The sequence below is a fragment of the Leptonychotes weddellii genome, chromosome 5, assembly GCF_054177405.1.
Source record: "Leptonychotes weddellii isolate Sample4059 chromosome 5, ASM5417740v2, whole genome shotgun sequence".
Taxonomy (NCBI): Eukaryota; Metazoa; Chordata; class Mammalia; order Carnivora; family Phocidae; genus Leptonychotes; species Leptonychotes weddellii.
In genome coordinates, this window is record NC_138373.1 from 69,244,293 (window position 1) to 69,268,179 (window position 23,887).

General features: G+C 50.9%; 2 protein-coding genes across 9 annotated transcripts; one reads left to right on the forward strand and one right to left on the reverse strand.

Annotated features, from left to right (window-relative positions):
* The first annotated feature begins 989 nt into the window (after window positions 1-989).
* On the forward strand, window positions 990-12,484 carry ITFG2 (integrin alpha FG-GAP repeat containing 2). Of its 8 annotated transcripts, none has more exons than XM_081821023.1 (12): window positions 991-1,226; window positions 5,686-5,781; window positions 6,335-6,376; window positions 6,551-6,722; window positions 7,462-7,601; window positions 8,024-8,226; window positions 8,602-8,705; window positions 8,881-8,934; window positions 9,027-9,118; window positions 9,856-9,973; window positions 11,226-11,399; window positions 11,480-12,484. In XM_081821023.1, exons 1-12 carry the CDS (start codon window positions 1,131-1,133, stop codon window positions 11,581-11,583), a joined length of 1,395 nt encoding a protein of 464 aa, XP_081677149.1. In that variant the 5' UTR covers window positions 991-1,130; the 3' UTR covers window positions 11,584-12,484. The 8 variants fall into 8 exon arrangements, with proteins under 8 accessions (XP_081677154.1, XP_081677149.1, XP_081677153.1 ...); XM_081821027.1 differs by having other exon boundaries at window positions 992-1,226; window positions 8,048-8,226; XM_081821024.1 differs by having other exon boundaries at window positions 993-1,226; window positions 8,602-8,699.
* A 244-nt stretch (window positions 12,485-12,728) lies between these two features.
* On the reverse strand, window positions 12,729-21,688 carry NRIP2 (nuclear receptor interacting protein 2). The gene is made up of 7 exons (XM_081818919.1): window positions 21,636-21,688; window positions 20,411-20,669; window positions 16,643-16,795; window positions 15,501-15,583; window positions 15,054-15,172; window positions 14,818-14,870; window positions 12,729-14,486 (listed from the first exon to the last, which is right to left on the reverse strand). The coding sequence occupies exons 1-7, from the start codon at window positions 21,686-21,688 to the stop codon at window positions 14,394-14,396; spliced, it is 813 nt and encodes a 270-aa protein (XP_081675045.1). The 3' UTR covers window positions 12,729-14,393.
* Window positions 21,689-23,887: the final 2,199 nt, after the last annotated feature.

Sequence of the window (23,887 nt, forward strand, 5' to 3'; positions counted from 1 at the left end):
ACTTCTGACGCCCTGATTGATGAGGCACCCTGAAGAAAGACGACTGATTTAACATGAAAAGTTTCCCTAAGAGGCCAACCATGATGGTGACGTCCCATTTACACTACAGAGTAAGGCCACTAAGGCAAGGAGGCAAGAGCTTTTTATGGAGGGGAGGGCACAGGGCAGAGCAGATCCAAAATTTCCACAACCCTGATTTCCAGCCTGAGGACTTTCCTAGGAACTATGGCATAAATGGTAGAAAGGAGCTGGGGCTTTTGGATCAAACGCTCTTGGTTTGTGTCCCATCTCTACAACTTTGTTTTGTTACTTAATCTTGCTGAACCTGTTTTTCTCATCCAAAAACCGGGATAATACAAGCTCTCAGGGTTGTTGTGCTGATTACATGAAACAATATATATATGAAACGTGCTTCGCTGCAAGTGGTTTTCAAACTACTGACCACAAAAGCATACACGCACCATTTAAAAATTATTTTTCACATAAGTCAGTATATAAAATATACATATTTAAATATACACAATTGAAACAAAGGTTTCACAGAAAGATTATTTACTACTCGAGAGTCACTTGGTATTTTCTATTTATTCTATTTTGTTTTTCTAAATGCCGGTTCAATTCACTACATTGTTTTCAGGACTCCTAACGGGTAACTACATAATTTAAAAAAAAAAAAACAAAACACTGTTGGAAACCATACAGTTGTCCGTAATTACGATTATTATATTCTCTGGTTTAGCCTGATGGCTGGGAATCTTCGTCGCTAGGGCAACAAAGGGAAGAGGTCAAGGTTATTAGGTCAAGCCCTGGAGAGCTCGTTGCCTGGGGAACAGATCGCCCCCCCCCCGCCCCGCCCCGCCCCGGGTCAGGGTTGGTCTACCCCCTGCTCCCTGGAGCTCTGGAGGAAAGGAGTGGCCCAGGCCCCTATCACTCACGTCGGTAGCTCGGTAAGCCCGCCCCCACGCCCAGAGAGCTCGGAAGACCCACCTCCTCTTTAAGATCAAGCGACGAAGGCCGCGATTGGAGGCTCAGGCGGTGACGTAACTTTCCGCTTTGGCTGACCTTCCGCTCGGGCGGCTCTCGGGGAACATTTAGCGGCGCTCCCCGGTCCCTCGGCCCTTGCAAGTGCGATGAGGTCGGTTAGCTACGTGCAGCGCGTGGCCCTGGAATTTAGTGGGAGCCTCTTCCCGCACGCGATCTGCCTCGGGGACGTTGACAACGACACGGTCAGTGCATGCGCACTGCGAGAGACGCGGCCCGGCTCTGCGGCTCTGCTCAGGGTGGGGCGGGGCCAGGGAAGTGGAAAAGCCGCCCGCGGCGTGCGGCGTGCGCGTCGCGCCTGCGCGGTGGGGCTGGTGCGGTGGCCTACGGGAGAACTTGCGGGTAGCTTCTGTTCCCGGACGTCGGGACCGAATTCTGGTGTTCTTTTAGGGGCATAGATAACTGACCCTTTGCCTAAGTCAGTAACTTGTTCACAGTGGGTGCCTGGTAAACTGGTGGCCAGATCTCCGGTTCATTGCTTCTGTCGTGATGCCTTCTCCAGGGGCAGCACCTCTCAAATCATTTTACCTTTCGAAGTCTCAAAATAAGCTTACAGCGCGCCTTTGCTGCTATGACACGTGCCCCTTAAGCGGGAATACACTGCTGTACTTTTCTGCCTCTACCCCAGTCTTGCAGGGTTTCTATAGTGCCTGCCCCATAGGGTCTGGCAACTTGAAAGCGTTACACCTTGGTTGAATTACAAAAACAGTTTACATCTACCGTTTCATCTCTCCCCAGTCGTTCTTTTCCTCGTTGTTTAAATGAGTTAATACAGGTAAAGCAGGCAGAACTATGCCTGGCAACACAGCTAACGCTGAGTGTTAGTGTTGTTAGTATTTGCGTCTATTTTTCCGCAAATATTTATTCAACTGCCCATCGTGCGCCAAGGACTGTGCCAATTCTGGGAATTCCAGAATGAACAAGACAGCCCCAGCCCTCAGGTAGTTCATAGTCAGGTGGGGTGATAGTCACAAGAATAACAAAATATGCATTGATTAAAATATGTAAAGAGTTTTGGGGTGGAGCCTCAAAGTGGATGGGGGCTGTTGCTGGTGTGAGACACTCTTTTAACAGACTGCATGTTTTCATTCATTATTTCATATTTTTAATGCAAAGCACCTTATTGCCATCCTCTCCTACCCTCTCCCCCGTCTCCCCCATCTCCATATTCTGCCTCCTTACTTATTCTCACCTCCCTAACCATTCTGTGCTCTCTTCTCTGGAAAAAACAAGGGCTAAAACATGCCCCCTCTCCCCCACGCCCGCCCCCCTCCCCCAGCCTCCTTTGTGCTGTGATAGAGAAGATATTTTATGAGGCCTCTTTTGGCTGTCCTCCGTGGAGGGAGGAAGGAGTTATTCTCATAAATTTGTATTGTTTTCTGGGCTTTCACATTTCTTCATATGCCAAGCATTACAATTTTATGAGAAAATCAAGAGAGGCATTTTCAAATAGTAAATTAACAGTGACTTTAGGTGTGCATTCTTTTCTGTGTTATCTGATTGTCTTCTTTGTTTAAAAGGGAAAAGTACATGCCTTTTTTCATAGCTTCACAGCATCAGCTTTTTTGGAAATTGAACTTTTCTAAGTGGATTGCAGTAATACACTCAGTTATGCAATATTAGATATATTGTACTACCTTTTTTTTTTTTTTTTTTTAATCTGAGTTGTAAGCTTCATAAGGATAGGAAATTTTTCTCTGTTTTTTCACTGCTGTATTACCAACACTTAGTGCCTGGTACATAGTAGGCACTAATCAAATGTTTGTTGAGTAAATGAAGACAGTTATGGAAAGCAAATGTGATTATGTCTCTGAAAGCAGTTTGAAGGGCTTTGCCTGTTACTGATAAATATAGCTGAAAGAAGGGCAAGTAGTTGAGATAGTTGCCTAGTGATTATGTGTGGTACATTAAGCCTGCATGAGAGTGGATAGAAATTCTGTTATTATAAGGTTCCCCAGGCAAGCATTTGGAGATTTGGGGCAGGAAAAAGACTTATTTCATCCTAATAAATCAGTAGCCTAAAGTTCTTTGAAGCTAATTTACTTCCTGGTAAGTTGGGGGGAGGAGAAGGCAGAAATAGAATGCACACCCTCTTGGACTGCCCACAAAAAGCCTGGCTACACCAGGGGGAAGTCTCTAGAAGGCTGTAGCAGATCAAAGACCTCACCTCCTCTCTCCTTGAGTATTTCTGGTGATGGTACTCTCCAGCTGGGGTGCTTTAGTGTCAGTGAGTGACCTCCAGAGGCCAGAGCCAGGATCAGACACAGAGAAGCAGGACTGTTGGGAAGTTATAGCTGCGGGAAAGCAGATGGGCCACTTTGGTAATGTCCCCTTCCAGGAGACCAGCCATTACCTCATTGACATTGCTGTCTTGCCTGTTGTTGCCTGGCTGGGTCAGATCTACTTGCATACCGTTTTATGATTTTATTCCTGTGTCTGTGCCCTTGTTAAACAGTGAGGCTCAGCAGGGAGTCTGCGACATTTATCTTTGTACCCTCAACTCATTGTCTAGCTTTACCTGAAAAGTCAAGGGCTGACTGAGCATTCTTTTTTATTCTGATTTTTCTTTGTTCCTTAAAAAAATCTTTTTTGGGGGCGCCTGGGTGGCTCAGATTTAATAAATAAAATAAAATCTTTTATTTATTTATTTGAGAGAGAGAGTGAGCATAAGCTGGGGGGGGCAGTGGGCAGAGGGAGAGGCAGACTCCCCGCCGAGCAGGGAGCCAGATGTGGGGCTCGATCCCAGGACCCGCCCCCCGCATGATGACCTGAGCCGAAGGCAGACGCTTAACAGACTGAGCCACCCAGGCACCCCCAAAACATCTTTTTTGTTATTAGCCTATTAAGTAAACCTTTATTGAGGGCCTGCTATGGACTATGGCATTTGCTGAATGAATGTATTAAAAATGGATTGTATGAAAGATTCTAGGGTCCCTAGCATTGGAGGCCTTTAACTAGAGGCTGAAACCACCTGGTGTTAGTGCTCACGCTATGCCAGTCACTGTTTTAAAGGCCTTGTGCTGTTAGCTCAATTTCACGACAACTTTATGTGGCAGATACCCTTATGATCTTTGTTTTATAGATGAGAAAATTTAAGCATAGGGAGCTGGATTCAAATCCAGGTAGTCGCACTGAGCCTCTGGGCCATGCAGCTGCTCTCCTGTGTCTGTCCAAATCCTCTGGGGCAGACGTAATGGAGACATCAGGTGGAGAGATGTTAACGTAAAAAACACTTACTTTATCCTTCTGTCATCTAATATTCCCACCAGAAACTCCCATAACTATTTAAAAAAATAAATTGAAGATTCAAATCAAGTAAATCATTATTAATAAATCCCAGTTCACTTTTAACTTTTCCTTACTGCTGATCTGTTATGTCTTTGTTGCCTTTAGAATTAAAGCTCTTGGGGCGCCTGGGTGGCTCAGGCGTTAAGCGTCTGCCTTCGGCTCAGGTCATGATCCCAGGGTCCTGGGATCGAGCCCCGCATCGGGCTCCCTGCTCCTCAGGAAGCCTGCTTCTCCCTCTCCCACTCCCCGTGCTTGTATTCCCTCTCGCTGTGTCTCTCTCTGTCAAATAAATAAATAAAATCTTAAAACAAAACAAAACAAAACAAAAAGAATTAAAGCTCTTGAGAATGTAATATTCACTGTTTTGAGGATAGGAAGGAGGTGTTGGCTGGCTCCGCCCCCCAAGGGGAAATCAGGAAGCTATTTGTGGAAAAGGGGTTTGGTGCTACCTTGTTACCACTGCTAGCCCCTGGAAAGGTAGCCAGCCTTTGGGGAACCACTGGGCCAGATACAAATAATGAAGAGGTTTCGCGCAGGGCGCCCCCTCCTGAAAGCTCGGCCACCACTTGAGGGCGCCAGAGGCCCAGAGCTTAGAGGCTGATGCCTGCAACCCCCTTCATGCTGTCCCCTGCAGCACCTCCATCCCCTGTGTTCACTCATACACACCGTGATCAAAAGGTCTTGCTGGAGAGAGGAGGACTCCCAGAGCTGACCTTGTCTTTTCATTTGGCCCTTGATTAAATACACAATCTGAAGTTTATAATTTTCCAAAAGTTAAATATTTTGGGTTGTTTTCAAAACATGTCCCATTGACAATGGACAGATTGGGAAGAGCTGAAGTCAGGCATGCAGGCCATGGAGCTGTTCCCTTGTCAGACTTTTCTGGGAAGGGTCATAGATTTCTTTCTCTCTTTTTTTTTTTAAAGATTTTTTTTTTTAATTTATTTGAGAGAGAGAGAGAGTACAAGATGGGGAGAGAGGCAGAGGGAGAAGCAGACTCCCTGCCGAGCAAGGAGCCCGATGCGGGACTCAATCCCAGGACCTGGGATCATGACCTGAGCCAAAGGCAGACGCTTAACCAACTGAGGAACCCAGGTGTCCCGGGTTGTAGATTTCTGTATTGCCCCATTCTGCTAACTGCCCCCCCCCCACACCCCTACAGGGAAATAAAGAAACTCTGGGAAACTATGGCACTGTTAGTTGCAAAAGATTTTTTTTTTTTTTTTTTTACTAAAGTTGATGAAGATACAAGTTGAGGTCTTGTGATGTCCCCAGGAGGGACCCCATAGAGAAAAGCTTGAGGTGGTTCCATAAGATCCCATCCTGACTAACCCTGTCTTCTCTCCCCATTCGAAGTTAAATGAACTGGTGGTGGGGGACACCAGCGGGAAGCTGTTCGTATATAAGAATGATGACAGCCGGCCGTGGCTCACCTGTTCCTGCCAGGGCATGGTCAGTGTTCAACTCCCTGGGGCTCGAGGGGCGGAGGGATCCTTCCTGTGCAGGGACTGTCAAGGCTCAGCTGCACAGGAGCCCGCCGGTATGTCTCAGTTCACCAGCTCCTCAGATCAGCTGCTGTTTCAGGGTTCATTTGATTCAGGGAGGGGAGCCGCCAGGCAGCGCGCTCCCAGCTGGTGGGCTGTTTTTTATTTTCTGTTGTGGAGTGGCTCCCTTAATACTTTAAAAGCTGCCGAGGTCATCTGATCTTATAAAGTATAGTAGAAAATGGGGGTAACACTTTGAAGAAGTCTAGAAATAGATAAACTGGCTATACTAGATATGAGACTTTTGTTCAGCCCAGACCGTCTTAACTACTTTAGGTCTTCCTGTTGGTGTCTGGGTAAACCAGACCCAAAGGGCAAGGACTCCATGAGCGTGAACTATCAGTGTAGGTCACATGGCACAAGTTTTCAGCGAACGATGGTTAGTTAGCGAACCCTCTCCTTGCTTCATGGAGTTTAAGGAGTACTGATCTCCCTCAGTATGTCTCCCCTTTCCTTTGCAGCTGACTTGCGTTGGAGTTGGAGATGTATGTAATAAAGGAAAGGTAAGAACCCTCGGGGACCTTGGGACTTTGGTAGAGCTCCAAGGCTTTACCTAGATTGATCCCCATCCCCTGGTGGAAACTTCTTCAGCCCTCTCACTTCTGTGCTTTAATAACGAAGCTCGTGCCCAAACGTCCCTCCCCAGTCCATCCCTCCCATGCCTCTGCCTCTCCCAGAACCTGGTGGTGGCGGTGAGTGCTGAAGGATGGTTTCACCTGTGTGACCTGACACCTGCCAAGGCCCTGGATGCTTCTGGGCACCACGAGAGCCTAACGGGAGAGGAGCAGCATCCAGTGTTTAAGCAGCACATCCCTGCCAACACCAAGGTCATGCTGATCAGCGACATCGGTGGGCATGGCTGTCTCTGCAAGCAGCCGGGGGGAATAGGAGTCAATGTGTAGTAGAGCCGCTCTCAAGGGATTCAGGGAGGTAGTTAGCGTTCACGTGTGCAATTATTATGCATTTTATGTTGAGTTACTGAGCCCCCATGATAAACTAGGTATCATTCTAGGCAGTGGGATTGCAGCAGTGAATAAAACAGACAAAAGTCACTGCCTTCTTGGACCTTTACTGGGAAGGGATGGAAAATAAACAGTGTAAAATGTTGTAAGATAATGAAGTCGTATATTAGAAGGTAGGACGTGCCATGGAGAAAAGAAACCACAGAAAGGGGCTAGCGAGTGTCAGGGCGGAGAAGTAGAGGTACCAATTCTAAATGGAGCGGTCAGGGAAGTCCTTGCTGGGAAGGTGACATTTGGTCGAACACTGAAGGTGTTAAGGGAGTGAGCCCCGCAGATACAGGGCTTGACGTTTTGGCCCGAAGCTGTCTTGAAGGTGGTGGTAGGTACGTGGCATGAGTCAGGACACTCGAGTTGGGTATCTGAGAGGAGCAGCAGGAGGGAAGAGGTGACAGGACCTGCAGAGCAGACCCAAAGTGCGTGAGGGTTCACTTCGGGTGTGAAGTTGTGGAGGGTAAAAGCGCCAGTAACAGTGATATCAGTGGAGGGACAGGGAGGACATATGTGAAGGATTCAAGCTCGTGACTACACATTTGGCTCCAGACGCATCTGACTTTCTGGATCCGCAGATGGAGATGGGTGTTGCGAGCTGGTGGTAGGTTACACAGACCGTGTGGTCCGGGCTTTCCGCTGGGAAGATCTGGGCGAGGGCAGTGAGCATCCGACGGGGCAGCTGGTGTCACTCAAGAAATGGACACTGGAGGGTCAGGTGAGAGGCTGAGTGTGGGGCTCAGGGGCCTCAGGGGGCAGGGAGGAGGCCCTCCTGGAGGGGGCTCCAGGGAGAACAGTCGTGGGCCAGGGTTTAGGGTGGGAGGAAGGGAACATCTCCGTGTTGAGAGAAATCCAAAGAAGAGAGTTTCAAATCAGGGTCTTAGGGGCAAATGACTAACCTTAGGCAGAGAGGAGGGAGCACTGGGTAAGAGTTAGGAGGGTGCAGGTGGTGTGATGTGCTCTGCGGCAGGGTGTGGACCCCATAGGACAGGTGCACAGTGGAGAGCAGGTGGGCTGTACGGAGAGAATGGCACCGGGTAGGAGCCCCGTGAACTCACATTCTTCCTCCTGCTGCTGCCCTTGAACCCCGGGGCACGGTTCCCAGGGCCCCTGCCCCATGCTCTCCCCTGTTCTCTGCAGGGTCCCATTTCCTTCTGTCCCCAGCCCTCTATCAGCCCCTGTTCCCTGGTGCAGGTAGACAGTCTCTCAGTGACTCTGGGGCCCCTGGGTGTGCCAGAACTGATGGTATCTCAGCCGGGCTGTGCGTACGCCATTCTGCTGTGTACCTGGAACAAGGACACCGGGCCGCCCCCTACCTCAGAGGGAGCTCCAGAGGGCAGTAGGTAAGGGTGCAGGCCTGTGGACGGCGTGGGGTGCATGGAATCCAGATGGGTGCATGGAACTCCAGAAGTGTCTGTAGTTGACAGAGCTGCTTCAGCCGGGTCCCGGCACAGTACCTTTGCCCCACTAAGGAAGATTATTTGGGGACCCAGGGAATCCTGGGCTTTAACCTTATAACACCTGGAGGAGATTCCAAGATTCTAACTTGGCAGCTCTGTCGCTCTCCTTTCTACTTGCCACATGGGCCAGACAGGCTCAGCAGTCGGTTTCCAGGCTGATTCACATCCTGGGAGCTCATACAGAGATTGGGGCTACAAAAGTCCTGGAGAACTAGGCTCCCTTGATCCCCACTTAGTACCCCCCAATGCCCCACACAGGGAGGCCCTAGCTGCCCGAGATGTCATGCTGCACCAGACTTCCGGCCGCATCCACAACAAGAACGTCTCCACCCACCTCATTGGCAACATCAAACGAGGTGAAGGTGGGCTGGGGGTGCAAGAGGGAGCCGGGGAGGGGGTGAGCATCAGTCCTGGGAGAGCGGAGGTTGCAGGGCCTTCCCTTCCTCCCCGCCTTGGACCGCCCCTCACCCTGTACGCGCTCTGACCTTGCCCTGCCCTTCACGTTTTCTTCTTCCGGTCCTTCTGTCACACCCACAGGCCACAACGCTGAGAGGGGCGGCTCTGGCCTCTTTGCCCTCTGCACCCTGGATGGTGAGTTCCTGCGGGGCTCTGGGGCTGTGTGCCTGTGGAGTCAGCTCAGGGGTCCTGTCCCGCCCACCCTGGCCTGCCTGTCCCCCGCACAGGGACACTGAAGCTTATGGAGGAAGCAGACAAGCTGTTGTGGTCAGTGCAGGTGGATCACCAGCTCTTTGCCCTGGAGAAGCTGGATGTCACGGTGAGAGGAACATTCTTACCTTCTTGACGTGGGGAGCTGAGACTTAAGTGAGACCTTTTCCTTCCACGATTCCCTCTCCACCTTTATCTCCGTCTCTTCAGACGGACTCTAACTGCGTCTCAGGTGTGTCTGTTTCTCTGTGCTCCTCCGTGCTCAGCACTGTCCCCTTCTCGGCAGCACGTGGCCAGCGCCCTGGGGCAGCAGTAATGGCTCCAACGAGAAATGAGTTGTTAGGGTCCAGAAGTGAGTTCCTCGCCCCAACTCCAGATGTACGTCCTGTCACTGTGTTCTCATCTGTCTACGAGCCTCTCTATGCTAAGGCCGCGGCCCCCGAGTCTGCAGATGGGGCCAGGCTTTGCCGCACCATTGTGCACGCGGGATGGTTTAGGAGAAGAGGCCGAGGCTTTAAAGCCAGGAGAACAGGCCTGGGTTGAGCCTGACTCTGCGCCGCCTCCCTGCCCTGCTGAGTGACTGCGCGTGAGCGACTTCGCTTCCGTAAGCTGGAGTGTCCTCCCTGGGAGGCTGGGAATACCGTTGCCCACTTCATGGGCTGTGTTGCCACAGACGCGCGGAGGGAGTTCAGTAAGAAACTTAGGCTCGTTTTCTTTCCCAGCTGGCTGTTTGTCACACGGGGCCAGATGCGCTGCTCCTTCATCTTTCATCCAGCCCCCATCTCAAGGGCTCTTTGTGCAACATCTGCTGGCCACCCTTGCAGCCTGGTCTCCGGCCTTTTTCAGGGCAACGGGCATGAGGAGGTGGTGGCCTGTGCCTGGGATGGACAGACATACATCATTGATCACAACCGCACCGTCGTCCGCTTCCAAGTGGACGAGAACATCCGAGCCTTCTGTGCAGGTGGGACTCTGGCCCGTGGCCCCTCTCTAGCCATCGCTTGTCTGCCTCTCATGTCCACTCTCTGCGTCCCCTAACATGAGGCTTCATAAACAAACGAGCTCTTCAGCACTTGTGTTAGAGGGTGATGGGGGGTTCTAAGTTGCCATCTGTACAGTTTTTTTGTTTTTTGGGTTTTTTTTAAGACTTTATTTATTTGAGGGTGACGGCAGAAAGCACAAGCAAGGGGAGGGGCAGACAGAGAAGCAGGCTTCCCGCCGAGAAGGGAGCCCAATGCGGGGCTCGATCCCAGGACCCTGGGATCATGACTGAAGCTGAAGGCAGATGCTTAACCGACTGAGCCACCCAGGCGCCCCTTACAGTTTTAAATAAGGAATAAAAGAGAGTGACAGGTCCATCTCTGGATATCTTCAAGAATGGGCTGAGTTTGGAGTGCCTGGGTGGCTCAGTCGGTTAAGTGTCTGCCTTCGGCTCAGGTCATGATCCCAGGGTCCTGGGGTCAAGCCCCATGTCAGGCTCCCTGCTCAGTGGGGAGCCTGCTTCTCCTTCTGCCTGCCACTCCCCCACTCATTCCCTCTCTCTCTATCTCTCTCTCTCTCTGTCAGATACATAAATAAAATCTTAAAAAAAAAAAGACTAATTCAAAAAATAATAGGCTGAGTTCTTATCATCTCTCCGTCTGGGATGTGTGAAGACACTGGAAAGTTCTTTCCCATCCGAGCATGTCAGAACTCTGTGAGGAACATTCTCCCAGAGCATTCGCATTAGTTCCAAATCAGGAACTTGGAAGGCAGCACTGGCCCTTTCAGGGGACATGGGGATATCTTTGGTTGCTGAGATGCTAAGAATTGCACAGGGCTCTGGGGTACATTCTCCAATGTCCTGAAAGGTTAAAATGACTTTGAAGAAGGGATTGCCACCAAAGAGAAGCCCGAGTCTCTGATTGCGTTTTGTTAACCTACCACTTGGACTACCAAGACTACCCTTCATTCCTGCAGGGCTATCACTAAGATGGGAAAATCAACAGCTCTCACTTTTAGGGTGCTATTCTGCCTGGTGTTTTTCCATATGTGAAATGGGCCACGTATTTTACCTATTTTTCTGAGTTCCCACCACAGAAAGAGGGCCTTCGGTTTTCTGCTTGACATCTGTGGGAAGGTGGAGACTGCTGACTGCAAGCCCACATTGTGTACTCTGGCCTTCCCCGCTGGGACTGGAACTCTCTGACCTCTGTCTCACCCCCCACACCCCTCAGGCCTCTATGCCTGCAAGGAGGGTCGCAACAGCCCCTGCCTCGTGTACGTCACGTTCAACCAGAAGATCTACGTATACTGGGAGGTGCAGCTTGAGCGGATGGAGTCGACCAATCTGCTGAAGCTGCTGGAGGCTGAGCCAGAGTTCCAGAGCCTCCTGCAGGAACTGGGCATGGGTGAGTCCCAGGAGAACTTGCAGCTGGAGCAGCCCCGTGCCAGGCGCCCAACCTCTGACCCACCCCTTTCTTGCCCTCAGATCCTGACGATGTCCCAGCCGTCCGTGACCTGCTTCACCAGACCCTCTACCATCCGGACCAATCACCACAGAGCGCTCCTGCGAGCCTCCACATTCCCACCTAGCTGGACTTGCCTCTTAGCTGAAGAAGGAGCCTTCTGAACCACCCCCCGCCCCAGGTATCCATGGTGCTGGCAGAATAGGGAGCAAACATCACAGAGGAGCATGGAAGGATGGCGGCCACCCCAGGGGGGCTGTAAACTGTAGCCTTCATGGTCTTCTTGGTGAAAGAAGAGGCGAGTTGACCCTCTGTCCATTTCCTTGTGTACCTTACGCATCACATCGGCAGGATCATAGGGACCCCAACCTCATTCCACATCATCTGGGACCGCCCCCTCCCCAGAGCTCCCCACTTTCCTTATGTGGCAAACAGACTTGTTTGTGAGCAGGGGGCACAAATCTTATAAGGTGCTTGCTTGTAAAGAAAGCAGGCTTTGGGGCCAGTGGAGCAATGAGTTAAGGGCGCCCCCCCCCATTCCGAGCTCCAGCTCCCTTGGCACAGCTCCAAGTCATTGGAATTAGTGATTATTGCAGAAATGGCCCACCGTTTTGCTTTTGAGGAGAGTCTTTCAGGACATTTTACACTCTGGTCTTAACTGTTCCCAGCAACCCTGAGATGATTTTCTTCAGTTTAGCAAAGAAACAAACCGGGGCCTAGCACTTTCTCATTTTGCCATGTTTAAGTATTGTGCAGCTTTGTAGGCCTTGCTCCCATTTCCCCCCAGAACACTCCATCTGTGAGACAATGGACATTTAAAATCTGATGCAGGTTTAGAATCCAGACCACAATCAGAATTATATCTTGGGCCAAGTTTATCCCTTCTGCTCTCGATTCTGCACGCTCTAAGTCAGTGTTTTTTCACATTACAGGTTGCAATCCTTTGGTGGGTTGTGGTCAGCATTTTTTGGCTAAATGAAATAGGACAGAATAAAATGGAATGAAAAATATCAGAGCATATTGCTCACGGTATGGGGAAGTATTTGTTGTGCGTGTGCGTGTGTGTACTGAGTACAAGGTAAAATGCATTTCCTGCCATGAGTTGTGTTCAGGGGAGTTTGAAACCATTGTTCTCAATTATCTCGACCCAGCCGGATGGATCAACCTGGGGGAAGGTCCACATTCACACTGCCTTTCTTTAAGGAAGCCAGGGCAGAGTTATCAGTTCAGACTCTGATCAACATGGAGGAAGACCAGAGAAGGAGATTAGCATAGAGAAACAGGTGTTTATTCAAATGGAGAAGCAGCTGAGCTGAAGGCCTGCCCCTGGGACCGGGGTCTGCAATTACAGAAGCAGCAAGAGGAGGAAGGGAAAAGGCAGGGCCAGGAAGGCAGAGGTGATGGGGCGAGGCAGGAGGGACGAGGGGATCCTTTTTTTTTTTTTTTAATATTTTATTTATTTATTTGAGAGAGAGACTGAGAGAGAGCATGAGAGGGGGGAGGGTCGGGAGGGTCAGAGGGAGAAGGAGACTCCCTGCCGAGCAGGGAGCCCGATGCGGGACTCAATCCAGGGACTCCAGGATCATGACCTGAGCCGAAGGCAGTCGCTTAACCAACTGAGCCACCCAGGCACCCGGGACGAGGGGATCCTTATTACACATGTGCTAGTGAGCCCCCTCCTCTTCTTCTGAGGGCAAGGAATGCAGCAGGGAGAGGCAAGACCAGAGGTCAGAGGGCAGCTGGGTGGTATCCTGCTTCTTCTCTGATCTACCCCGGACTCATGATTTCGTTTCCACTCCAAGGGCCCTAGTTTCCTAGCTGAGGTTAGTTAGACCACTCTCTTCCTCTACCCCTAATCCATGACCCGAGGGACTGAAACCAGCCAGAAAGACACTCAGGGGTCTGGCTTCTTAAGGTCTGGGTTCCTGTCTTCACAGGGAAGGTGAAAAGCCTCCTTGTCTTTTCGCTTTGGCTCAGAGCCTGGCGGGGGCTAGAAAGCCACTGATTCCAAAATAAGACAAGCTCAAGCTCAGGAGGCCCTAGATGCGGGGAAGGGAGAAGGTGAGGTGAGGTGAGGAGTTCTAGAAATAAGAAAGAATACTGGTTAGGTGCAGTCTGAGTACCGAGCACCCTGACATCCTGTCCACCTTGTGGGGCCAGTTCCTGACAGCACTCCTCCAACACACCCCACCCCTCCCTGAAATTCAGGGTCCCACTGTGTAAAAAAACAAGTGGAGGAGAAGAGCTGCCTGGAGAAATAGTAGAGGTCCATCCAAGGTCTTGCACAGGGTGATCACTGGCTTCAGATGTTGGCAACCCCAAAAAAGGTAACTAAGGAAGCTCCCAGCCTTGTGAGCCTGGCGTTCCTCTACCAACTCACCTTCCCATTGCATTGGAGTGTTCGGTTGCCTGTTTCCTCCCCCACTCAACTGTGAGCAGTCGTGTGCAGAATCAGAAAGGTGGGCGTCAGCAGGGACAGGGCCCCGGGTGGGTGAGGTGCGGCAGTCTAGTTGGCAAAGGTAACGAGCCCCAGAAGGCGAGGGGAGGGGCGTGGGAGTGAAGGCCACTGAGGGTGGGTGGGGTGGATGGCGGGGGACAGGTGAAGGACGGTAAAGGCTGCAGCCTTTGACTCAGGCCAGTTCCTACGATGCCACGCTTAACATCCTTTTCCGCCATCCTGACTTGGAGGGGAACGGGAAGAGAGAAGCCAGGCCCCTGAGATCACAGGCCCTCTGTCTGGAAGACTCCTGGAGGATTGGGCAGTGGCTGAGAAGCAGAGAGGAATGTGGCTGACTGAGGGACGGCAGGGTCAGGGTGGCAACAGGAAGGACAGACACAGTCATCCCCAGCTACCTGGCTGTAGTAATGCCCCATTCCCCCCCATACGGCTCTTCCCCAAGGCAAGGTCCTTCCCCTGGGGACCGACTGGTTCAGCAGTCACTGGCCAGGCTCTTGGTACAGAGGCAGGAAGGGCAGCTCTGGGAAGGGGGCTCTCAGGCGCAGTACTCCACGCTCCAGGTCGATACAGCACTGTGGGGGAGGGGAGGGGACGGGGCACCTGACTCAGCAGGGAGCCCCTCTCAGGCCCCTCCCACTTCCCACAGTCTCCCCCTACTTCTTGCTTTTGCCCCCGTTTCCATTCACCTGGAGCCCTGGGCTGGGGGGACAGTGGGACCTGGTTCTTATTTTTCACTTGTGGGCAAATAAGGAACCTCTAAGGAAGCGAAGGTGAAATCACGACATCTCCAGGTCTTTCTCATCAGAAGCTGAGCCACACTTCCACGCCTGTGCCTTTTACCTCCTTTTCCCAGCCCTTTGGGTCAGGCTCCAAGTGTGGGTCAAGCGCTAGCATCCTCCTTACCTTGAGAGAAAGCAGCGTCTGTAGCCCAAGGCAGAACTCGGGACTCTCAACATCTGCAGGAATCATTTGAAAACAGATGAGGCTGGAGGGGCCCCCAGTGGTCACGGTGCCCTCCTGTCAACGCTTGCTCCTTGTCTGCCCACCCCCTCCCCCAGGTCTGAGGATCTGGGCCCAGAGACTGGGGACGCCCCAGCCAGGACAGGAAGAAGAGGGCTGGGAATGGAGGGAGGACTCACCCACCACCTGAGCCGAGCAGGCCACCGTCTCCTGGCCCAGCTGAAGCTCCAGCTGCTCCACCTGGGTGGGGGGCCCAGGTGCTAGGCCCCCCCCCGGGGCTTTGAGGACCTTCCCTAACCTGTGTTTGGGAAGCAAGGGTTATGGCCACCCCAGCCCCAGCCCCTTAGGCAGCTGACACCCCTGCCCACACACTTGGGTTCTCATCCAATCCCTTGGCCCCACGTGGGGTCTAAATCCTTGTCTTTGCTATCAGAGCCCCCCCATCAAGTCTTTTTTTTAAAACTACAGCTTTCTCGATATATACTTGATAGACCACAAAAGTCACCCTTTTATAAATGCAGTGGGTTTTAGTAGATTCGTAGAGTTATGCAACTACTACCACTATCTCATTTCAGAATATTTCCTGAATATTTTCCGCCATCCATTCTTTCGGGCCGCGCTCTTACCCCAGGCGGCTGAGGCATCCAGTGGAAATCTGGTTGTGGTGGGTGCCTGTGTCCACGGCCACCCGAAGCTCCTGGTCTCGGCACTGAGAAAGAGGGGCGTGGGGGACTCCGTGAGCCCCCAGGGGGAAGGGATCGGGCTTGGATCCTTCACCTTTCCCAGCCCTTGGATGTTTCCCTCTCTGAAAAGAGTGAAGGGAAAGAACCCAGTCTTTCAAAGTGATTTTTATGGCACTCATCCAACTGAGGCCAAACCGGCTCTTAGATGAAGGAATCAAAAAAGGTAGTAGAGCTCCCCGTGGTGAGTCCATACACTTGGGAACGGTTTGACCAGAAATGGAGATCTGTTCGTGGAGAGGAATTCTTGGGAGGCTGAGGGCCTAGTTTAGAGAGGTCTGGGTGAGGGATAGAGGAGTGAGTGAGACCAGGCTGCCGGGAACTTCACATGTGGGTAAGCGACAGGCTCACCATAGAAACGACCGGTTCGCTTTCTTCTGGAAATATACACACATTATGGGTGACGCTCAGATATCCCAAATGCATGCAATTTTCTCATTCCAGACATTTATTGAGCACCTACTATGTGTGAGATTTGTGGCTGGAAGGCACAGGGGTGAATGCTGTGCTTGGGTGTATGGCACGTAACCCGCATGCTAGAAAGTGTTAAGGTCTACGAAAGGATTGGCAGTGACGTGCCCTAGACGAGAGGCAGGAGAGGCTGTTTCCTCCTGGGAAGGTCAGGAAAGGCTCCAAGGAGGAGGTACCATTTGAGGCCTTAGGCTGTCACCTTGGAACACACGAGCTTTTTCTGTGGGGGGGGGGGCGGTTGCAGGATGCCTACGTGCAGGCACCGTTCACGGACGGAGAAGGCACTGAAGAGTACTCACACGTTCGCATTCGAAGATTGTATTTGCTAAAGGGAAGGAGGAATGACGATGACAGGTGGAACAGCACGGAGGGAAGATGGGTTGAGGCAGAGAGTAAAGCATGTACAGGATCCCAGTTTTTGGTCCAGGCTGGGGGGAGAGGTGCCTTTTCTCCCTCCCTCCTTCCCTCACCACCCAGGGGAGAAAGGAGGGTGGCTGAAGTGAGCCAGTCACAGGCAGGATTGTTCATGAAAGCCAGTGCCCTGGGGAGCCTCTCACCTTGCAGTTGACCAGAAGAGCCGGAATCTCTGTCTTGCTGGTCTTCCTCCTGCTTTCCTGGCCATGAATCAGGGCCTGCACCAGGGGAGACTCCCCCTGAAGCTGACTCTGGTTTCCCTCCACCAGGCGTCTTTGGATCACGCTGTGCGGCTGCTGGCTCCGTCACAAAGTAAAGAAGGCAGACAGGTCTAAACCCGAGTCTCCAGGCCACTCACTTCTCCCACCTTAGTCATCCCACGATGATCCCCAACCCCACCCCGGTCCTGCATCTCACGGGAGTAAGAAAGGGGCAGGAGCTTACCCAAGGATCCCAGAAGTCAGAGCATTATAGCAGAGTGAACCCCAGGATCACATCATGCCAGTTTGCTGGGATCCCAGGAGATGGCTCAGCAATGAAGAAATGGGAAGAGAACAGTCCATTCTAGGTCAGACCGACCTATAGGCCGACACAACCTCTCAGGGACTAGTATGCGTGGGGAGCTTTTATCTCTGGTGTAGAGCACATTATTTGTACTTTTTTTTTTCTCTGTTTCCCCCTTTGACCTCACCCTTCCATGGACTGCAGATGCCAGGGTTGATGATGTGATGAAAAAAAAAAATCAGTAACAACAACAGAAGACAAAAGAAGTCACGTCTTCAAAACTAGGAAGCCTGAACTCCCCCTCACCTGCAACCAGCTTCCCTCTGTCCGGTCACTTCACTTCCTAACTTCTGCCGGCTTTGCCTTCTCTATTTATGGAGTCCATCCCTGCTTTGTATCACTGGTTTTGTTCAAGCCTCAGCCCAGCTGGCCTGGGTCACCGGGCCGCCTCCCTCAGTTCCTAAGAACCTGCCTCCAATACCCTTGCCTCTCAGATACACCTGCCTAAAGCCAGTGATGATCTAAAGCCCTCATGACTCAAAGTGGGGCCCTCAGATCGGTAGCTTTAACGTCACTTGGAAGCCTGTTAAAAATGCAGAATCGAGACCTGCTGAATCAGAAGCTTCATTTTAACAAGATGCCCTGATGATTCGTGTGCATGTCAAAGTCTGAGAAGCACCAAAGTAAAACAAAACTCTGTTACTCCTGTTTAAAATCGATCCAAGCACAGCCGCCTCCCACCGCCTACGTGCTAAAGCCCGAACTTTTTAAGGTGATGCACAGCCCAGGTGACCTGGCCACTGCCTGGTCTTCAGCCTTGTCCCCCGCTTGGCACATCTGCCCCTGTGACCCCGCTTGTACTGCTTATCCCAGGCTGCTGTTCGCCTCCACACCTTGGCTCCTGCTCAGCCCCCTTCCTCAGACTCCTCTTTCTCATTCTCTAGGCCAGACTGGATGACTGGTTCCACATACTTTGTTCAGGAACTACTCCTTAGGGGCGCCTGGGTGGCTCAGTTGGTTAGCATCTGAAAGCTCTGCCTTGCGCTCAGGTCATGATCCTGGTGTCCTGGGATCAAGCCCCGCATTGGGCTCTCTGCTCAGTGGGGAGTCTGCTTCTCCCTCTGTCCTTCACCCCACTCAGGCTCTCTCTCTCTCCCTCTCAAATGAATAGATAAAATCTTTTTTAAAAAATGAACTACTCTTTATTTGAGAGAGAGGTTTTTATCTAAGTCTGAAATTCCATACATATCCTGTAATTAATGTGCAGTTTACCTCTTCTGGGAAGCCCTCTCTGACTTCTTTGTACTCTTCATTCCACACACCAGGCTGGGGCCAGCACCCCTTCTCTTAGCTCCTTTTGTCATGCTTCTCACAGATGTGATTTGTGGATTTTAACTCCCCCATTAGCCTGGAGAGCCTGTGAGGTCAGGTCTTTATATCCCAAGCCTTAGCTTAGCATACGGTAGGCACTCAATAAATGTTTGTTGAAGAATGACTGTATCTGTCCAGGCTGCCCACATGCTTCTCCACCTGCCCTCTCTTCTTGGGAACCTGGGATTGTTTTTCTACCCTTGGGTTAATGAGGCCCTTGAGGCCGGCTCCTCCTGCCAACAAGGCTGCCAGCAGGAGACCCAGCTCCGGAAAAAGGGCAGTGAACTCCGGAACTGGCCGGAAAGAGCGGCCCTGCGGTTCCCAGCTCTCCTCCCGCCTTTCCCACGATGGAGACAGGCTTCAGGCCCCCAGTGCTGTGCAGTTTGCTCCAGAGTTATCCTAGGGAGGGAGACAGTGGGGTCCTCCCAGGTGTCTTCACTCCCAATGCCACACAACGGACCTGCTTGAGACCATTCTCTGGGAGGTCCTGAGGCAGAGGGGTGAGGTGAAAAGCTCGGGACTTCTCATCAGAAGGCTGCATCTGCCCTTCTGGGATGGCAGTGTTAAAAGAGCCTCTTCTCCAGGGCCAGAAAGATGTAGGATGGCCTCCAAGCCCTAGAGCCTTTAAGGACCAGCTCCCCCGTTGCCCTGTTTCTCCCTATTTCTCAGCTGTGCTCGCTGTGTAGGCAAGGAGGGAGCAGCCCTGAAGTTCCCTGAACTGAGATCTCAGTCTGGTCACTTTTCGTCTCTGGGTGCTGCTGGGAATCAGCTGGGAATCGGCTGGCCTCTCGGCTGGGTTCCTGGAGGGGGACCATTCGTCTAGGAGGTATACGGCAGGGCTAGGTCAGGAAAGGGAGAGAGCGGCTGCATTAGCCTCCTGGCTAACGCCAGGCTGAGGCCCCTGGAGTTGACTTTGTGCCTCTCAGGTTGCAGGACTGCCCTCCCCTCAGACCCTCTGACGAGGAATTGCGTGAGGGTACAGAGTGCTTCCAAGCCCTTCTACCAAAGCCTCGCTTTCTTCTAGGAGCCAGAGGCCAGATAGGATTCCATATTCTCAGACCCTACAGAGTTTATTTTCTCTCTCGGGCCAAGTGGAGTAGTAGCTGGAGGAACAATCCTAATTAGACCTTAGTGCTTTCTGTTTTCCAGGCACTCTTCGAAGCCCCTTATAGGTATTAGTTCTGCCAATCCCACAGCAACCCGATGAGGGAGAGACTACTAATTTTGTCCTCATTTAGCAGATGAAGAAACAAGCTCGGAGACAAAGCAACTTGCCCAAGGTAGCAAGTGCCAGAGCCAGGATCTGAACCCAAGCAGCCTGGCTCCAAAGCCCATGCTCTTCATCACTCTCTCAGAGGGAGATGAGTGTATGCGGCTGGCCCCTGACCCACTCACCTCCTCATTGTTACGCGCCCCCCCCCACCATTCCCTCTGGAGGCCACAGCCGCTGCAGGAGATGGAAGGAAAGGAGCCTGGAAGGGCCAGTGCCCCTACAAGGGAGTAAGGGGGCACTCTGGAGGGCCGGTGGCTCAGGTAAGAGCCATGCAAAACCCTGGGCTCTGGAAAGGACGGAGGCCCTTACTGCTTCCATTGTGCAGGGGAAAAACGACTGAATGGCCAGAGCTGGTAGGAGGGAATCTGTTGTTTCGGGATAGGACAGAAACCACAACCCTAAGCTGGCCAGGCCTCCAGGCCCTTCCAGCAGCTAATGACTGCTCCAGAAGGTTCCTGTGTCCTTGTAAGCCTCTTCTGCTAAAGAGCACCTCTCCTCATCACCCCAAGACAAACGTTGAACTATTTGGGAAAAGCTGAGCAATGCAAACAGGATCTCCCAGAGCCACCAAACCATGGGAACATCCCCAGTGAAGAGTCTGAGAGCGGTCAGAGTGGAGCCCCTCAAACTGGGACTAGCTCTGCCCCATTCTCAGCAAGGGAGAGGGGATCTGAAGGCTTAGGGACTGTCCTTTCCAGCCCTCCACCCCCCTCCCCAGGATACAGGGAGATGGAGAGGAAGGGTGGGGAGAGGGCTGCCTCACCAAGTCCTTGGAGGTGCCGAGCCTCTTGAGGCTGTCCAGGGGGAGCAGGTCGGCAGAGTCCTTGTGCAGGAACTGGGTGGCCTGTCTGAGCCGGCGCTGCTGGCTCAGGGGGGCTCGGTCCCCAAGCGCTGCCTGCTGTCCCCTCCTCCTGGAGTCTCCCTCCTCTCTCCTGGCCTCAGGGTTCTGGGTCCCAGGGGGCGGGGGGCGGCAAGAGCAGCTCTGAATCTCCCCACAAGTGGGGCCCCAGCTTCTCCCTCTTCTTTATGTAAGGCTGATTGAGTCCTGGCTCTTTAAAAAGTGTTATAATTCAAACACTCAGGAAGTTATCAAGAGGGGCGCCTGGGTGGCTCAGGCCCTTAAGCGTCTGCCTTCAGCTCAGGTCATGATCTCAAGGTCCTGGGATTGAGCCCCACATCAGGCTCCCTGTTCAGCAGGGAATCTGCTTCTCCCCTTCCCTCTGCCCTTCTCCCTACTCATGCTCAGATAAATAAATAAAATCTTAAAAAAAAAAAGTTATCAAGAATAACCAATATCTTTTACTGGGCACCTCAGTTAAAAAAAATAACCGAACTATTATAAATATAGTTGAAGCGCCCCCCTGCACCTCTCCTCCCCAGACAAAATCCCTTTTTCAATCTGTGTTTCACCATTCCCATACTTGTCCTTTTATTCTTTATGCATATGCATATACATGTATCCTAAGCAACATATCATTTAGTTTTGCCTGACCCATCACATATATCCTTCTGCAATTTGTCCTTTTTGTGCTCAATATTTTGTTAGTGAGATTCATCCATGAGATATGCATTGCTCTATTAATTCTCTTTAACTGCTGTATGTTATTCCTCTGTGAATGCATCACGTTTAGGAAATTTAGGTTATTTTTCGTTAGATTTTGTTTCTGTTTTTATTTTTGTAAGTAGGCTCCATGCCCAACATGGGGCTCGAACTCAACGACCCTGAGATCAAGAGTCACATGCTCTACTGACTGAGCCAGCCAGGCGCCCCTTAGGTCATTTTTCATTTACAAACAATGGTACAAGGAAGATTTTTACACATACTTCCTGGGCACACGTGTAAACATTTCTCTAGAGTACATACCTGGGTGTGGAATGGCTGGGGCATCAGATACACGGCTTCTCCTCCGTTAGCATAATGCCAACTTGCCCTCCAGAGTATTTATACCAATGTGCACTCCAGTTATCCATATTCGGGGGTTCCTCACCCTCCACTTCCTGACCAGCACTTGGAGTCAAACCTTTTACAGCCCTGGCTCATCCCGTCATCAGATTTTTCTCTCCAGCCTTTTATCTTCACCCTCATCAAAATGCATTGGGTCAAGCACCTGCTCACATGTGTTTGGACACATACAGGATGGGAGCCCCAATCAAGTCCTACTCCCTAGGGCACAGTCTAATCCAGATATCACCAAGGTGCACACACACATTCAGAGGGACAAGATTTCCAATGGCCTCCTGCAGACCCAGCCTGTTTGAAGCATTTTCACAGCCATGACAAGTATATGAGGAAGAATTGCATTGTGATCCCTATTTATAGACGAGAGAAATAGCTAAGTGTTATGGGTTACATTGTGCCCCCCACAAATTTGTACATTGAAGTCCCAACTCCCAGCACTTCAGAATGTAACCTTATTAGGAGATAGGGTCTTTAGAGAGAATCAAGTTAACATGAGGTCACTAGGGTCGACCCTAATCCAACATGACTGTGTCCTTACTAAAAGGGGAAATTTGGACACAAATTCCTGCACACAGGAAGAATGCCCCATAAACGTGAAGCCTGAGAGTGGGTGATGCATCTATAAGCCAAAAGGGTGCCAAAGGTTGCCAGTATCCACCAGAAGCTGGGAGAAGGTGGGCCTGGGCCAGATCCTTTCTCAGCACCCTCAGAAAGAACCAACCTTGCTGGCACCTTGATCTTGGACTTCCAGCCTCCAGCTGTGAGACAATACATTTCTGTGGTTTAAGCCATCCAGTTAGTGGTACTTGTTATGGCAGTCCCAGGAAACTAATACACTGAGACTTAGAAATCTCACCTAACATTCAGTTACTGTATGGCAGAGCCAGGAATCAGACCCTTGTGTTCCGTCTCCCAAGTCCTGCACAATGCCCACCATGCAAAAAGAGAAGACTGATGAAGACAATAAGCATGGAATGAACACCAAACTGTAGTGTGATTCCATTGATCAAGTTCTGGCCCACCCACACCCTGGTTTCATTTACACTCAGTTTCAGTGGAATATTCCAACTCTCTCTCATGCCTTGACATCCATTACTGCCACACATTTTCCTGGGATAGAGCTCAAAGAGGATCCACTGACACATTGCGCTGGTTCCTGTGGTTGCTTCACTAGGGCCAACTGTATGCATTGATAGATCAGTGAGTGGCCTACATACACAATGCTGGATGGGCCCAATGCTGAAATGTATCTCCTCCAACTTTGTTTTTGGCAATTCACTCCTTAGGTTTGAAAATTCTTCAACATCTTCAAGAGGTCTTGATTAATTCATTTTTTGGGGAAGAGTAATGCTATTAATGAAGAAGAAAGAGATGATTCCAGCGCATTTAGCAAAGTTGCCTCAGGCCAGGCTGACAACATGGATGGGATGTCTCTGAACTCTTAGGTGCACTTCGGTCTGCAGACTGAACTCCAGGGAAGAGTGAACATACCTTTAGTATAGAATGGAGACTTCGGAGCCTGCAGTTTAGATGGGGTGAGGTTGGGGACAGCATCACCTCATTTCCAGTTGCTCTGACAAGGCCTTTGTTGCCTGGTGCTCAGGAAATGCCATTTTCTGGAATGTAGCTGTGCAAAAGAGTCAAGTTGGTCCCTGTGTTCTGTGACCCAAACTAATGCTCTCTAATGCTTCACTCTCTATCTCACCATCTGGGACTGGGACTCAGGGGTGAGGAAACTCTCTTTTGCCTTTTTCTGATCCTTACTTACTTCCTTTGTAAATTTGTTTTTGTTTTTTTTCCCCTGCAAATTGCAGGGAGAATGGGAATGTTCTGGCAATGCAAAACTCTGAGTTCTTCTTTCTCAGGAGCTAAAGCACTCCCTTTGAAAAGATGATGAACCCAATGCTATCTACTCATCCAATGCAATCCATATCAAAATACCAGTAGTATTTTTCACAGAACTAGAATGAACAATCCTGAAATTTGTATGGAACCACAGAAGGCGCTGAATAGCCAAAGCAAGCTTGAAAAAGAAAAGCAAAGCTGAAGGCATCACAATTCTAGATTTCAAGTTATATACAAAGCTGTAGTAACCAAAACAGTATGGTGCTGGCACAAAAACAGACACACAAATCAATGGAACAGAATAGAGAGCCCAGAAATAAACCCATGCTCATACGGTCAGTTAATCTACGACAAAGGAAACAAGAACAATGGGGAAAACACAGTCTCTTCAACAAATGGTGTTGGGAAAACTGGACAGCGACATGCAAAAGAATG